Source organism: Fukomys damarensis, unplaced genomic scaffold, assembly GCF_012274545.1.
Source record: "Fukomys damarensis isolate Sample0158 unplaced genomic scaffold, DMR_v1.0_HiC HiC_scaffold_39, whole genome shotgun sequence".
Taxonomy (NCBI): Eukaryota; Metazoa; Chordata; class Mammalia; order Rodentia; family Bathyergidae; genus Fukomys; species Fukomys damarensis.
This window is the reverse complement of record NW_022900951.1, coordinates 36,238,376-36,254,152: the sequence shown is the minus strand read 5'-3', so window position 1 is coordinate 36,254,152 and position 15,777 is coordinate 36,238,376. Positions and strand designations below refer to the sequence as shown.

The 15,777-nt window shown below is 37.3% G+C and overlaps 1 protein-coding gene across 3 annotated transcripts in view; it reads left to right on the top strand.

The window, feature by feature from the left end:
• Cask (calcium/calmodulin dependent serine protein kinase) overlaps positions 1-15,777 on the top strand; it is a 290,329-nt gene that overhangs the window by 263,002 nt on the left and 11,550 nt on the right. For all 3 annotated transcript variants that reach the window (XM_010610602.2, XM_010610601.2, XM_010610600.2), the window contains 4 exons: positions 2,844-2,959; positions 10,995-11,075; positions 11,181-11,261; positions 13,967-14,169. In XM_010610602.2, coding sequence (XP_010608904.1) covers positions 2,844-2,959; positions 10,995-11,075; positions 11,181-11,261; positions 13,967-14,169 — 481 coding nt within the window. The remainder of the gene's footprint in view (positions 1-2,843; positions 2,960-10,994; positions 11,076-11,180; positions 11,262-13,966; positions 14,170-15,777) is intronic.

Below are 15,777 nucleotides of genomic sequence, written 5' to 3'. Positions count from 1 at the left end.
CCCCTCCTCCCCTTCCCCCTTTAATGGAATTTAATTCCATTTTTACATTTTCTCATATTTTTTTCCTTTTTCCTTATTCCCCTTTCCCTATCTTTCTCACTGTCCCTACACCTTCTGTCCTTTTCTTCCTATTTGCTAATTGTCCCTTTAGGATCTTGAGTACTATTTTAGTCTTTCACACTAGAGAAACTATTCGGTATTTGCATATGTGTGACTTATTTATTTCACTTAGGAGTATTTCCTCAAAATGTACCCATTTACCTATGAATGAATCTACTTTCTCATTCTTTATGGCTGAGTAGTATTCCATTTTATGGAAAAACCACATCTTCTTTATCCAGTTTCCAATTGATGGGCAGATGGGCTGTTTCCAAGATTTAGCTATTACAAACTGTGCCACTGTAAACATGGGTGCGCATATATCACTGTGGTAATCATCATAATGTATTCTTGCAAAAATAATCCAACCTATATCTGATTAAGCTTCTAGACTAATTACCTGTTTGCAGGAAGAACAAAAGACAGAGGAACATACTAAAGATACCATTAGAGACACAGTCAAAAATTCACTCTTCCAGAAACTACAAGATAAACAACAGGTTGCTCTAACAAATTACAAGGGACAAAAAAGAGAGGAAACATATAGATTTAAATAAGATTTAAGACTAGAGGAGAAATGATCTGCTCACGTATTTGTTCAAAAATAATGTAGGGGTGAGTAGGGTATAAATACATAAAACAAAACAAGCTCTAAGTAACAATTATGAAAGCTTCACTATAGGCATCGGGTTCATTTCTTTATATTGTTATATAGGTTTGAAGTTTTCATTATTACAAAGTATCTTTTTTAAATACCATTTACAAAACCTTTTTAGGTCAACAACCTGGGAACAAAGCTAACAAGAATATTTAAGACATTTACAGGATAAATTATTAAATTTACTGAGACACTAAACACAAATAGAGATACATGTTATGTTCATGGACTGAAAGACTCAATATTGTAGAGATGTCTGTTTCTCCCACCTTGATTTTATCAATGTAATCCCAACAGTTTTGAAACTGTCCAGCTCACATTAAAGTTTACATGGAAATGCATTAAGTTCCAGAAGTAGCCAAGATGCTCTTGAAGAACAAGAAAGGAAGTCTTGCTCCACCAGACACCAAGACTTATTATAAAGCTATCATAATTAAGATAATAAGGCATGGGTTTAGAGATGCTTAAACAAATCAAGTGAAGAGAATAGAGAACCCTAAACCACTCCAATGCTGAAAAGGATACTTGTTATGTGGCAGAAATAGCACTGTACAGTGTCATGCTGGGGCAAGTGGGTGTCCATAATGGGGGAAAAAAGAAAAAAAAACATAAACAAAGTTGGCTCTAGCACATTAAAAACCAAAATGTAAAAGGTAAAACTGTAAACTTTGAGAAGGTAATATTTAATATCTTCAAAGACAGATTTCTTAAGATAACAAAAATAGTTCCCAGAATAAATCTAACTACCATTAAAAACTAGTAAGTTATGTCTGTCACAATATACTATAAAAAGTGTATTAAGCCGCAGAGTGGAAGAAGATACCTGCACCACATATAACTAACAAAGGTATAATATCCAGACTGTATAAAGAATTCCTACACATCCATGAGAAAAAGACAACTGAATAGGAAAATGATCAAAAGATTTGCTGTTTTAAACACTTTACAAATAGGAAATCCAGTGATACTCAGTCTCATTAGTAATCAGTAAAATGTAAACTAAAAACACGATGGTATTATAATGTGCACTATAAAATTAAGTATTCGATATTTACACATGTGTGACTTTATTTCACTTAGGAGTATACCCTCAATATGTATCCATTTTCCTATGAAGGAATCTAATTTCTCATTCTTTATGGCTGAGTAATATTCCATTTTATAGAAAAACCACATCTTCTTTATCCAGTTTCCAACTGATGGGCAAATGGTCTGTTTCCAAGTTTTAGCTATTACAAACTGTGCCGCTATAAACATTGGTGCACATATATCACTGTGGTATGATTCTTTTAATTCTTTTGGAAAGATACCCAGCAGAGGGATAGCTGGGTCAAATGGTACCTCTAGTCCTAGTTCTTTGAGATATTTCCATATTGATTTCCACAGTGGTTGCAGCAGCCTGCACTCCCACCAACAGTGGAGAAGGGTTCCTTTCTCCCCACAACCCCGCCAATATTTGTTATTGATTGATTTCTTGATAGCAGCCATTCTTTGTGGGGTGAGTTGGAATCTCAGTGTTGTTTTCATCTGCATCTCTCAAATGACCAGCAATGTGGAGCATTTTTTCATATATTTACTTGCTGCTTAGGGTTAGTTTCTCTGGTGTGAAAAACTGTAATAGTACATAAGATCCTAATGAGATAATTGAACATGTGAAATAGGACGAAAAGGGCTAAAGGTGTAGGGAAAGTGGGAAGGGTAGGGAAAGGTAATAAGGGAAAAGAAAAAAATATAACAAAATGAAAAAGTGGAAATAAAGTGTTTGTAAATAGGCAGGGGAGGAGGGGGTGAAGGGAGGGCAGGGACAAGGGGAGCAAAATGAGAACCAAGACCTGTCATGTAAAGGCACAAGATCCCAATGATGAATGTAACTGTACTGTGTACCTAAAATGTACCAATAAACTCAATGAGAAAAAAATAAATAAATAAAATTTTAAAAAAAAGAATAGTCTTTATGTGAGTGACTTGAAAGGTTGTGATGATTATGTTCATGTTTTAATTTAAACTCTTCAAATTAATCATTTGTCTTATATCACAAAACTATACATTAATTTTGGGGGGTTTTCCCTCCTTCTTTGTATTCTAGGCGAGTAGCCTGCATTGCCATGGAGAAGACCAAACAAGAGCAGCAGGCCAGCTGTACTTGGTTTGGCAAGAAAAAGAAGCAGTACAAAGATAAATACTTGGCAAAGCACAATGCAGGTAAGGGAAAGCAGGTCTATTACAGAGACTGGATTTAACATCTCCAAGACCTAAGTAGATATAACATTTCCATTTGGTTGTCAGGGTTCTCTGTCCCCAAAATTCTACCCTATGAGATCTTTATCAGCTTTCAAAACCTTTAAGAAACCCCTACTCCAATTAATATATTGATTATTTACCAGTTATTTTACAAAGCTGAACTTTATAGGACACTAGACACCAGGAGTTATTTAAAAGCTATAGTATGGTTATTTCCAAATGCCATTTGTAAGTAGTATCCTCTGGAACTAAATGAACCCAACCCAACCCAACCATTTCTCCCCTGAGAAATGAGAGCTTGAAAATTTGCTGAGTCCCTAGGATTTGTACTTTCCTTGGTGAGACTGACCTCTGACCTAGAGCAGATAATCCATTCTCGTAGCTCCTCCCTGCCCTTGGAAATGGCCCCATGATGGGTATCTAAAGGCAAAAATGAACATAAAAACTGTGCTGCAAATGGTTTAGCAGTTGGTTTGAAAGGGGACAGATGAAATGGATACCAACTTGGTTAATCACTTTCTGTGACTTATCTTCTTCCTTCATGGCATTTCCAAACTCTTGAAAGACCAAGGATATTCATAGTATGCTTGTCTATATGGAAACTTGTATACAATTAAGTCAAGATGTTCACTTGTTAAAAATGAAACAAATACCAAAAAAGTGTGATCTGTTATTGCAACAGCATTCTCAGAAGACTCACAAGGTGTAGCTAAGCTAAAGGAGAATGCATGGTTATTTCAATAACTTCTTAATATGACTTATTTTATAAGGGACTTTTTCTGAAGAATTGAAGACCTTGACATTGGCATTAGATTAGTTCCCAAGGCTTCAGAAATAATTCCAAAAATCAAACATGTGGCTGAAAAAGTTCAAATGAATCCAATCATACATACCCAATTCCACAGTATAATGCTTCTGATAAATATGGAATGCCTCTTTCTCTGTAGAATTGATGTTCATAAGGAAAAATTACTTAGGAACTGTAACTTCTTATTTCTCAATCATATATTAAAAGTAAACATATGAAAATGCTGTATAATGCAGAATGAATGTGAGTGGCCATGTGAGCTAAGTTTGAATGGTTTAGTTCTGTGAGGAATTTTTCCTTTTGCATAATTTCATTGTCCCACACTTTTGCTTCTGATAAAAGGTATCATTTGTTTCCAATTATGTACCACTACAGCATACTAGTCTCCTAATGCCTTTTTATTTATTTTTTTATAAAGGGAAGAAATAAAACAGACTAGTTAAATATAATCTAGCAAGCACTAAATGTAAATATTCAAGCAGTACTATTTGAAATAATACCCTGCAGTATCAGCAGAATGTTGCTAAACTCAAGACATCACTGTTTGTCGCCAGGTCTCCCTAGTTGCCTCTATTTCTATCAGCTTCTAAGATGGGGCCGGGGATTTAGCTCAGTGGCATCGCGCCTTCCTGGCAAGTGCAAGATCCTGAGTTCAGTTCCCAGTAGTGCAAAAAAGAGAGAGAACACAGCAGCTTCTAAGAGTCTAACTATCTAACAGGCCCATGAGGAGATGTGTAGACATTATCTAAATATTAAAAAGTATCTCTCTGGGGCCAGGGATTTAGCTCAGTGATTCTGCCTCCTACCTCGCAAGCAGAAGGACCTGAGTTCGATCTCCAGAAAAAAAAAAAAAAAAAGCATCCCTCAAAAAAAATTGCCTCTCAACTTGTAATTGTTGTAATATTAAATGATATGTAGTTATAGATGGCATTGAAAAGAAACCTACGAAAACAAAGAAATGTCTGGTTAAAGCTATCAATACATCATTAGTTTCATACTGTACCAACAGAGGGCCTGTAGAAATTAGTGTGTAGTTTGCCAGTATTCTTTAATTGAGCTCTGAGGAAAAATAAGCAAACTGATTGGAAAATTAGGCCTCTGTAAAGGTTGATTAAAAACTCAGAAGAATCAGTAGCCATTCTGGTATCCATTGTTTTCTTCAGTTCATTTTTTCTATTCTTGGGCGTCACTGATTTTCTGTTGTCCCCATTCTCTGGTTCCTGTTGGGTGGTTCACAGTGGTCCTGCAAATGCAGCTGCCAGCTTAATAGTCTACCTGGGACAGGACCAGGAATTAGCACACCTCAGGATGGTGACTTGGACAAATCACTTCACTCCTGTGGGCTTCAAAATAAAGGAATGAGCCAGGCCTAGGATTTAGCTCAGTGGTGCCTCTTCTGCCTCACAAGCACAAGGTCCTGAGTTTGATCCCCAGTACTGGAAAATAAAATAATTTTAAAATAAGGGAATAATATAGATAATCAAGGAGATCACTTCAAAATCTAAAATCCAGTGAATCTAAGGTTCCTTTATCACTGGGCCTAAAAAAAGGATGCTAGTTAAGGAAGCTGAGTACTCTTGTACTGTCCCATCTTGCAGGCTTTAGCTCTTTGGTAAACACAGTGCATCAAGATTGAAAGGTGTAACCCTCAATATAGAAGGCAGAAGTCTTAACAGGGGCATCAAAAATTGCTTTTTTTTCTCTGTCATGTGACATAACACTTCCTATTCCAAACCACTGATCTATCCAAGTTCTTGTAAAGTTAAAGAAAGGCAGGGTCAGGGGGTGGAGGCTCCTCCTGCCTCCACTTTTTTGTTGTCTTCAGCATTTTCCTAACCAATGCTCTCTTCAGGGATTAGAGTCTTTTTTGTCATGCTTAAGGGATTGGGCTACCTCTCAGCATTTGTCTTTGCACTTGAGCCCTCTTTTGAAAGAAAGTTTGAGCTCCTTAGAAGGTCTCTGCAGAGCTGCTTAAGTTTCTCTGCAGAGCTTCATGTTTAGGCTTAACCTGCGATTCCTCAAAATACCATTGTTTGTGTTCCCTCGCCCACAGAATAATCACTCACGAGCTCCCCTTTTCGTTTGTGTGGTCATAAGAAGGTGGACAGCCTTCTTCCTGGACTTTCTGAAATGCTCTTGCCTGACAAAACCTCACATCCCTTTCTGTCACCATCTCTTAAGGTTTCTCCCACTTCATCACTCAGCTTTCCATCTTGTTTATTAAGAACTCCAGGAAACCCATTTGCTTAGTGGCTACCATTATTTTACAGAGGATCAGATTGTCGGGCAGGTAATTCAGATATTTTAACAGCTTTTAGCTGTTCTGGTTTTAGCTAGGATAAAATAGCATTCTAACAATTTCCCATATAAAGAATTGCTCTAAAAGTGAGAAAACTATACTATTGACCTCTATCGGTAAGACAGGTACTTTGAAAGCTTGAAAATATCATAGTCTTTCATGCTAAGAACTAACTAGCCAGATCAGCTCAAACTGTATTTCTAAACTATTTTCCTGGCTATTCCAAAAGTTGGTTATAAAATACAGTATAGTCTTTGTTCTTCCTGTGGTGTGCATAGTAAATTAAAATAAAGCCACATGTGCCGGGCACAGCGGTGCACGCCTGTAATCCCAGCACTCAAAAGGCTGAGGCAGGAGGATCGCTGCAAGGTGCTGCAATACCAGCCTGGGCTACATAGTAAGTTTCAGGGCAGTCTGATCTACATTGTGAGACCCTGTCTCAATAAATAAATAAATGCCATATGTTTTGTTTCCTGTTCCAAGTCTTAAAGAATCCATCATATGTATTAATGGCAAGATCCAAACATTATCATCAAATTTTTAGAGGCTTGTATTTGTGGTAGAAATAAAGGATGGGAACTTTGCCAATATTTAGAACTTATGGAAACAATACCAGAATTAATTATTTCCATTCCTATTACTAAAGAATTCCACATATCTAGTTAAAGCAGAATTCTGTGGCAGCCTGTTAGATTTGTAAATTATGCACACATACACATATACACACACAGTGTTAAAATAACTTTATTGCCAGGCACAGTGACATATACCTGTAGTCTCAGCTATTCAGGAGATTGAGGCAGGGAGATCATTAGTTTGAGGCCAGCCTGGGCAACTTAACAAGGCTGTATCTCAAAATAAGAAATACAAAAGGGCTGGGGATGAAGTTCAGTGGTAGAGTGCTTGCCTGGCATGTACAAGGCCCTAGCTCCAATCCCTAGTACCACAAAATAGTAATAATAATTTTATACAGTACCATATTTGAAAGTCAGATAGTTTAACATAAAACTCTGGGTTTCAGACTTCTTTGGAAGAACAGAGAATGTGGGAACAGTGTGCCACTTCCTTTCATAGGGTCGCTGGGCTGTTCATGTCCCATTTAGATGGACCTTCATTTTCCAGTGCCAACCATCCCATTCACCCGTTTGTGAGCCTGGCCCACTTCATTCAACTGTATTAGCTGCCTGGCCAACACAGGCATTGAGCTTACACTCCTGACCAGCACTACCAGTGTACAATCTTTGTTTCACTTGGGGGTTTTTAGATTTCAGTATTTGAAGATCTCAACCTTTCAAACTGAGACAAGGCTTCAGAGTTAACTTTTTATGGAAAAATATTCAACCAGGAAGCATGTATGTAAATACTTAAAAGAAGTGTCTAGAATGTTGAGTAGCTTGCCAGAAAATCAGAGAAATGTAATCAAACTGTGCTAGACAGTATTTCTGAATCCTTGGGAATACATTTGATTATGGTGTATACAATATCACAACAAATATATTTTCTACAATACATAAAAGTGACATGCATTTGGTGCAAAAAACATTTTCATGGTGTTAGAAGAACTGTATTCTTAAAGCACTGAGATTCCTCAGTCCAAAGACTTCCGAAAGTCAGTTTTAGATTAACTTAATAATGTAAGTTTTTTTAAATAAGAAGGTCTTCATTTTTTTAAATGTGAGAGCCCTGCACAGTGAGATTTAAATATCCCAAAATACTCTTACTTATAGACATACATAGGAACTTATCTACAACTATTCATAGGTGTGCTTAAATTGCACTAAATACTAAAAATTAGTACTTTCGACTTTTAAAACCTATCCCTTTTTTTTTTCCTTGAGTACAAAGAGCTCTAAAGACAAAAAGTGGCCCAAGCCAGGCCTGGTGGCACATGCCTGTAATCCCACCACTCTGGACGGCTCAGACAGGAAGATCACAAGTTTGTGCTCAGACTGGGCAACTTAGCAAGACCTTGTCTCAAAATTAAAAATACAAAAGAGGATGGGCATGTAACTCAGAGTACAGGCCCTGGATTCAATCCCCTGTACCACAAAAAAAAACTTTTTTTAATCTAAAAAACAGCCCTAACTCGCTATCCTGTTGGAATTTTTTTTAATAAAAATGTGGCTGGAGGTGGATGGAGCTCAATGGTTACATATAAGGCCCTGGGTTCTATCCCCATCACTACAAAAAATAGTAATAATGAAAGTAATAGGCACAAATGACTAGACATTGCAAACAATAGAGGAAAATACAAAGTGAAAAGCAAAATATTTCTATACCTGTGCTCTCTGCAGAGGGTTTTTTTTATAAATCTCCACACGAAATTTCTACACACATGTATATGCTAGTGTATACAATCCATTGGCTTTTATATAGGGATATGATTGAATTTCTATTAAAGTGAGTTTGTTTCTTAATGTTATTTATTTGCCTTGTGTTTAGAATATTGCATGATAAAGTTTATTTTGTGCATATTATACTTTTATTTTACTAATAAATGAAAAGCCATATTTCAATGACCCTGTGCATTTTTCACGCTGTCTCACTCCCAATGGCCTCCGTGCATGTAAGTAACCTGTGTTTTGACAGTTTCATTTTATTAAGTCCTTTTTTTATCAGCAAACAACTTAAGACCTTTAAAAATTCAGTCTTTACGTACTCTCCTAATTTTCCTGTATCTCTTATTTTTAAAAATCCTTTTTCATTGTTTCATAACCCTATATCATGTGGCAATTTCATTTAGACCAAGTAATCACTTCACGCTTCTCATTCATGGTTAAGATACCAGTGTTTAACATATCTGTTCATTTGTTTATGGTGTTGATTGTTAATATCTAACTCATTCTTAAGTGTTTTTCAAATATGGTGAGTCAGGCTAGGGATGTAGCTTAGTGGCAGAGCGCTTGCCTAGCATTTTCAAGGCTCAGGATTCATTCCCCACTAACTAAAAAATTAAAAGGACAAGTCAGTTCAGTAGGACAAGAGTACTAGAGTTCAGGCTCTATAGACGGAGAAGATGTATGTACCATTCAGAATGCTTGTGACATCATCATCTTGCTCTTTTGTGAGATGCCTGATTATTTTTCTATATTAAAACATATCAGCTTGTTGATACACTTCTCTCATAAGTATGTTTTTCTTGATGGAACTATCACTCAGAGAGCAGCAGGTACAAAAGCAATGCCATAAGCACTCCTGCCTTTATTTTTGCAACTCTCATCACTCCATTACCACTGCGACATGACCTGCTAGTTCTACTGCAGAGAGCTTTATATTCACTTTAGTTTTATAAGTGAGCCATTCTGAACACAGAAAAAATTTGTCAGGCTTTAGCTGTTTTGAGAGAATATGTTCTAAAGACTTTCAGTCAACCTTTGTGGAATCAAGTTACTAAGCACTAACCCTTGTTTTAACATGTCATCTTTCTTTTTATATATTTTTCATCTGTAAACCTAGCACTCAGGAGGCTGAGGCAGGAGGATCACTGTTAGTTACAGGCCAGCCTGGGCTACATAGTGAGCTCAAGGCCAGCCTGGACTACATAGCAAGACCCTGTCTTTAAAAGCCAAAAACAATATGTTTTGGGTTTTTTTTTTAGAATATTTGATACTTTCTGTTCATTTCCTGATCTATTGCATTCTAGAGTGTCTTATTTTGCATTATGAGGTTCTTTGCTACTGGGCAGATCATAAGTGTTAAGGACTGAGCTGATACAATTATTTGGCCATACTGTCTCCAAGAGCAGAAGCCCTTTCAACAATTAACCAAAGCATCTCAGATTTCCTTATGGCACCATAGAATCAGTTTTATTGAATTTATTTCAAGCTTTCTGAAATCCAGGGATAATTCTGTATTCTTTTAAATGGAAACTTCAGTGTGTGCCTGGCAACATTTGCATGTGACCATGTTTTAAAAATGCAATAAACATGGATACATGATTTTCACCTTCTTGGGAGAATTTTCAAGTGTGTGAGAATCAGACCATGTTGAACTTCAACAAAAACATTCACTCAGAAAACTTTCACACATTGCTTGAAATTGTTTCTGTAATTGTTCTTCTGTTGTTGAGAGAGAGGTTTCAGGGGAAAAAATATTTTTAAAGTATTTCTTCTCAGTCTGTAATAATTAGAGAGCTCCCCTTTTGCAAAGGTTTCTGACCTCAGACTCTCCTTCATGTTCTTTCCATTCTGACCTTCCTGGTGATCACACACAGCTTCCCACATAAAGGTGGACTTGGCCTCAGGGCCAGAGAAGCACGTTCCCTTATTTATGCACCCTAGACTCCCAAAGAACAGATACTCAGGTTTTGCTAAAACTTGTGAAACAGTTACAGAACTTGACTTTGAAAGAATATAGCATGCTAACTTCATCAACTCTATTGAAAAAAGGAACCATGACATTCAAAGCCAGCTGGCCATATATTTCTCATCCATCTGTAGAGGTGATCTAACTCGCCCCTCTTTTAGTTGGCTTTAGTTGCATTCATGATCTATTCATGTTGGTCACTGTCTATAGACATTTTTTTTAGTATTGCTGATTTCTTAGAATTGTAACAAATCTGAAGAGCATGTGATGTTGAATGAATGCATATGCTTTGTTGGATACTGCATGAAAAGTTATGCGGTATCCTTTAGAACTGGACTTTATGCATGTACTCAACATATCTTTGGATGCCCCTGGTTCTAAAGTGTATTTTCATGGGCTTAAAAATGAAATTTTTTCGCCTAAGGACTATATGGCTTAAATTACATGTGAACCATGTATCATAAATTCGATTCATATTTTAAAGACATGGTTTTAATATAATCCAGTTTCAGTAAAATTATAATTTACCTACATAAAATCGCCATCCTATGAATTTACCTTTCTTCTAAATCTTTGCATTTTAGTGTTTGATCAATTAGATCTTGTCACATATGAAGAAGTAGTAAAACTTCCAGCATTCAAAAGGAAAACACTAGTCTTATTAGGTAAGTTTGAATGTATAAATGGCTTGTTTATTCTTACCTTCAAAACCTCTTGCAGACATTATTAACAGCTGTCAATTTTAACATTCTTTTGAAAAAATGACACAGGTGCACATGGTGTTGGGAGAAGACACATAAAAAACACCCTCATCACGAAGCACCCGGACCGGTTTGCATACCCTATTCCACGTAAGCAATGGTTCAATCTCTCTTAATTCTATTTTTTCTGTTAATATTTTACATGACAATTTGATATGGTTTCTCATTACATAAGTAATAACTGTTCATTGTAGGAAATTTACAGTATCCAAAAAAGCACAACAAAGAAAATGAGTCAGTAATAATCCCCACCTCCGTCTTCCAATAATAGGTTCCCTTCTAGGTTTCTCTTAGTATAAATCTTTGTATAACATGTTTGTATTATATTTGTGGGGGTTTTTAGTATCAATGGACTTTCCATTATGTTTGTAACCCGGTTTTTCTAACAGTATGCCATAAACATTACCTAGATGGATTATTCTTCATAAAAGTGAGTTTTAATAGTTGTATCATTTTTCCTAATACGACAGTATTTCCCTTAATCATTATCTAAATGTTGACTTCTTAGTACTTTTAAAACCCAGTCAGTGGGCTATTAGTTGTTTACTATAAAGAATTTCAAATCTATAAGATTTTTAGTTCCCTTTACCTTTCTATGTCTTATTCTTAACTCACGTCCTGTTCATTTCCTCAACTGTAAAATTAAGTAAACTCAAGTTTGTAAGGAGGATTCGAGAGCATGTGTATGAAAGACTTAGCAGATGTTGGATAAGTATTAGCCATCTTACCACTATCATTTTATTACTTTAATTATTCTAAAGTTTAACATTTCAATCCCAAAAGTTCTCTGGCACCTAGAGCTTTGTTCAGTATGGAAAGAGCTAAAGGAGAATTTTTTTTAAGAACAACATGAGAAAACATCAGGATTGGCTCCTTCCTGAGACAAGGTCAACACCACTTTCTGTTATCTGTACACCTCAGAGACCCATGAGGCTTCATAAGATCACTCTTACTTACACAAGAAAAGTTTATCAAGTGTCATTTCAATTGGTGTTACTAGCGTTTTTTAGTAAAACACTTTAAAATGTTCTTTTAATTCTCCTTAGGACCAGATCATGAATACTGAAACATTGGCTAACATATTCATGTTTCTCTTCTCTCACACACGTGCCTTCTCTCTCTCCCTCTCTTTCTCTGTCTCTCTCCCCCACTCCTTTCTCTCTGTCCTCCTCTCCCTTCCTTCCCCCTCTCCAATAAATAGCCAATTAGCTAGATTGAGTTTTAAAACTTACCTTTTTTAACATCCATGACGTCTAATCTCTGAAATATTTAACCCCAAATGTATATAAAACATACATTTAACTACTGTGATGACTGAAAACAGTTCACCACTAATATATTATGACAGTTCTTCAACTTCTGATGTTCCTAGAGAAAGGGATCCTCTTTAATGTTCACAAAAGGGCTGTGTTTCATGTCTCACTGTCAGGCAGCTCTGATTTAATTTCATTAGTAAATAGACTAATAAAAGTGATTATATCTGTTTGTACCATCAGTGACACATAGCCGCCCACATGGTGGTTCAAATCAGCAGGGACATATTGAGTTGTCCATATGTTAATGTCCATGATACTTGGGAGTTTTAATGGCCTACCAGGAAAGGAGGAACTCCTGGGTGAATTGGGGCCTCATGTGCAGCAAAAAGAAGCATGAATTTGTTCTTACTTAAGGAAGGAAGGAAGGAAGCAAGGAGGACGGGAAGAATTTGAAATGGGGGAAGAACAAAAAGAAAGGGAGGAAGAAAAGAGAAAAGGAGATAAATTTAAAATCAATGCTCATGGCTCATCTAGAAAACCATTTGCAGAAGTGTGTTTTGCATATTCACATATACTTTAGTACAGTGATGGTGAACCTTTTAGAGCTTTCAGTGATACAAGCAGCCCACTGTGGTATGCGTGCCATAGGTTCGCCACCACTGCTTTAGTATATACTCATTTAGGTCAGGGGCTGGCAAACCTTTTCTGCAAAGAGCCAAGCAGTAAACATCTGAATCTTTGAAAGCCAACAGTCTCTGTCACAACTACTCAGCTTTGCCACTATAGCATAAAAGCAACCATAGACAAAATGTAAACAAATATGCATGCATTCTTCTAATAAAATTTAAAGACAGCAGGTCATATTTAGCCCATTTTCCACCTCCTGGTTTAGGTCTTTTACAGTAAGTATGGCCATGCCTTGTTAAGGTCATTGTGTTTCATCATGGTGTGCCTTTGCCTGTATTCTAACATTCTCCTTGTATGAGGCACTGTAGGTCAGCACCATCCAGTAGAATTTTCTTTGATGATAGCATTTGATATTTCTACTGTCCAGTACAGTAGCCATTAGGCACATGTGACCATTCAACCATGGAAATGTGGCTAGTGAGACTAAGGATCTGAATTTTAATTTTATTTAATTATAATTAACTTAAATTTAAATAACCACGTATAGATTTCCATTTTTTATTCTTCTTTCTTCCTTTCTTCTCCTCAAAATGAAACTGCATTAAGTTGTGTTAATCGTGGATCATTCCATGTCTTTCTCTTATAGTGACTCATGAAGAATGAACTATATCTCAAAACACTGAAATATTTACCAAACCAAACAATTAATTTGGCTGCTGTTTGGCCTGATGTACACAGACAAATATAGTTTCTAGAATTTGGTTCCTCAAAGATACTGGGTCTGGGAATGGGTATGTGAGACACACACTCATGGATCTGCAGCTTTTAAGAGATTGAGTTTGGGTAGGTCCATTGAGAACACAAGCTTATCAGCTCAGCCTTTTAAACCTCTTGTGACATACAACTTTGCAGATACAACAAGACCTCCAAAGAAAGATGAAGAAAATGGAAAGAATTATTACTTTGTATCTCATGACCAAATGATGCAAGACATCTCAAATAATGAGTACTTGGAATATGGCAGCCATGAAGACGCAATGTATGGGACAAAACTGGAGACCATTCGGAAGATCCACGAGCAGGGGCTGATTGCAATCCTGGATGTGGAGCCTCAGGTACTGCCCAGCCACCCTGAACCCCCTCCATGCTGCCTGTATGCTGATAAGCTCAGATTGTGAAATCCAAAAAGCCATCAGAAAGTTGTGGGTTGCATAATAATCCATACACTATGGCAAAGTATCAATAGTCAAGACTTTGTTCATTAACAAACAGTCTAGAATGCAAATTGACTAATGACTGGACTTAGTGCACACAGCATGTATTTAAGAAACAGATTATTCTCTTATGAGGTTTACTATACTCAGAAGCTCACTACAGTGTCTGATTGGGTCTGTGTCTGCCAGAAATCCTACAATCATCTGACCTCAGACTGAGACTCTGGCCCTTTTTTATCACAACAGCCACTTTTCTCTCTTGGTACAGCTCATGCTAGACCATCAGAGCATCTGCCAGCATCTTATATTAATCGCCAGGAGAAATCTGAAACACTTCACTAGCTTCTTAGAAGGCAGGTATAAGTGAGCCCAGATGTCATATGAAACAGATGCACAGACAGGGTGACACTCAGCCTGTGCCATTTCCATACCTGTGGACGATGCCTGAGCCCACGCTAAATCTAGGAGAGAGATGGAGAGCTTGGAGTGGACTCCGTGGGGAGCTGGATGCAGAGATGATTAAGTGATGTGTAAGTAAGTGTCATACAAGAAGCAATAGGAGTTAATAAAACTTGCAAAGTAGAAAGCTGAAGACAACATCAAAGGAACCGAGGGTGTAGCTCAGTGGTAGGTCATGGGCTTAGCATACTCAAGACTCTAGGTTTCGTTTCCAACACTGCAAAAAAAGAGAAAAAATGATGATACACTATGTTTTCATTTCTGAGCACTTAAAGCATATTAGGAAAGTCTTGGGAATGTAGACATCAGGAAAGGTTACAGGAGAGGCTGTGGGCACCCTTATGACTCCCAGGTTGGACATTTCTAAGATTGACCTGTACCCCAAATCCCTTATAACGTAAAATAGAATCAATACACCACCTGTTGAGCTGGTAGACTAGCTCCCCTCAGGCAGGCTCTGTTTATCAGAGGCTTACATGGCCATCTCAGGCAGGGCAGATCCCTGTTCAAGGCCACAGCATGAGACTTGGTCCTCTAGTCATCCCCACAGGGAAGAAAGAACCTGCATAGCCAGGTCTGTGTGATCTGGCACCTGACAACCTCAGTTTCTGAGCTCCAAGATTCTAACTCATGGCCAGTGGGTTCATCTTTTTCCATTTTATAACACCTGGTGGGGTCTTGAACTTAGAACTTTGGAAATCACACAAAGATCTGGTTGCAGAGCTAGGGAGGAAAGCAACAATAGGGTAAATGCTATAGGTTACTTAACAATTAACTTAGACCTATATAGAACTAAATATGATGATGTGTAATGCAGATTGATTTTTGTTTAACTACTAATCCCTCCTTACTAGGGATTGGAAAAATCCTCTAGCCAGGGGTGGCTAGAGGCAAGGTCTCAATCCTGGTCCTGGTCTTCGACATCCTCTCCTTGGGTTCCACACTGGTCTTCACCTGAACGTCGTTTTCTGCTGGTAGTAATGTCTCTAGCAGTATGCTGGCTGCAGGGCTCCAAAGACCCCTCTGCATTACCTAAGTCCACTCTCAAGG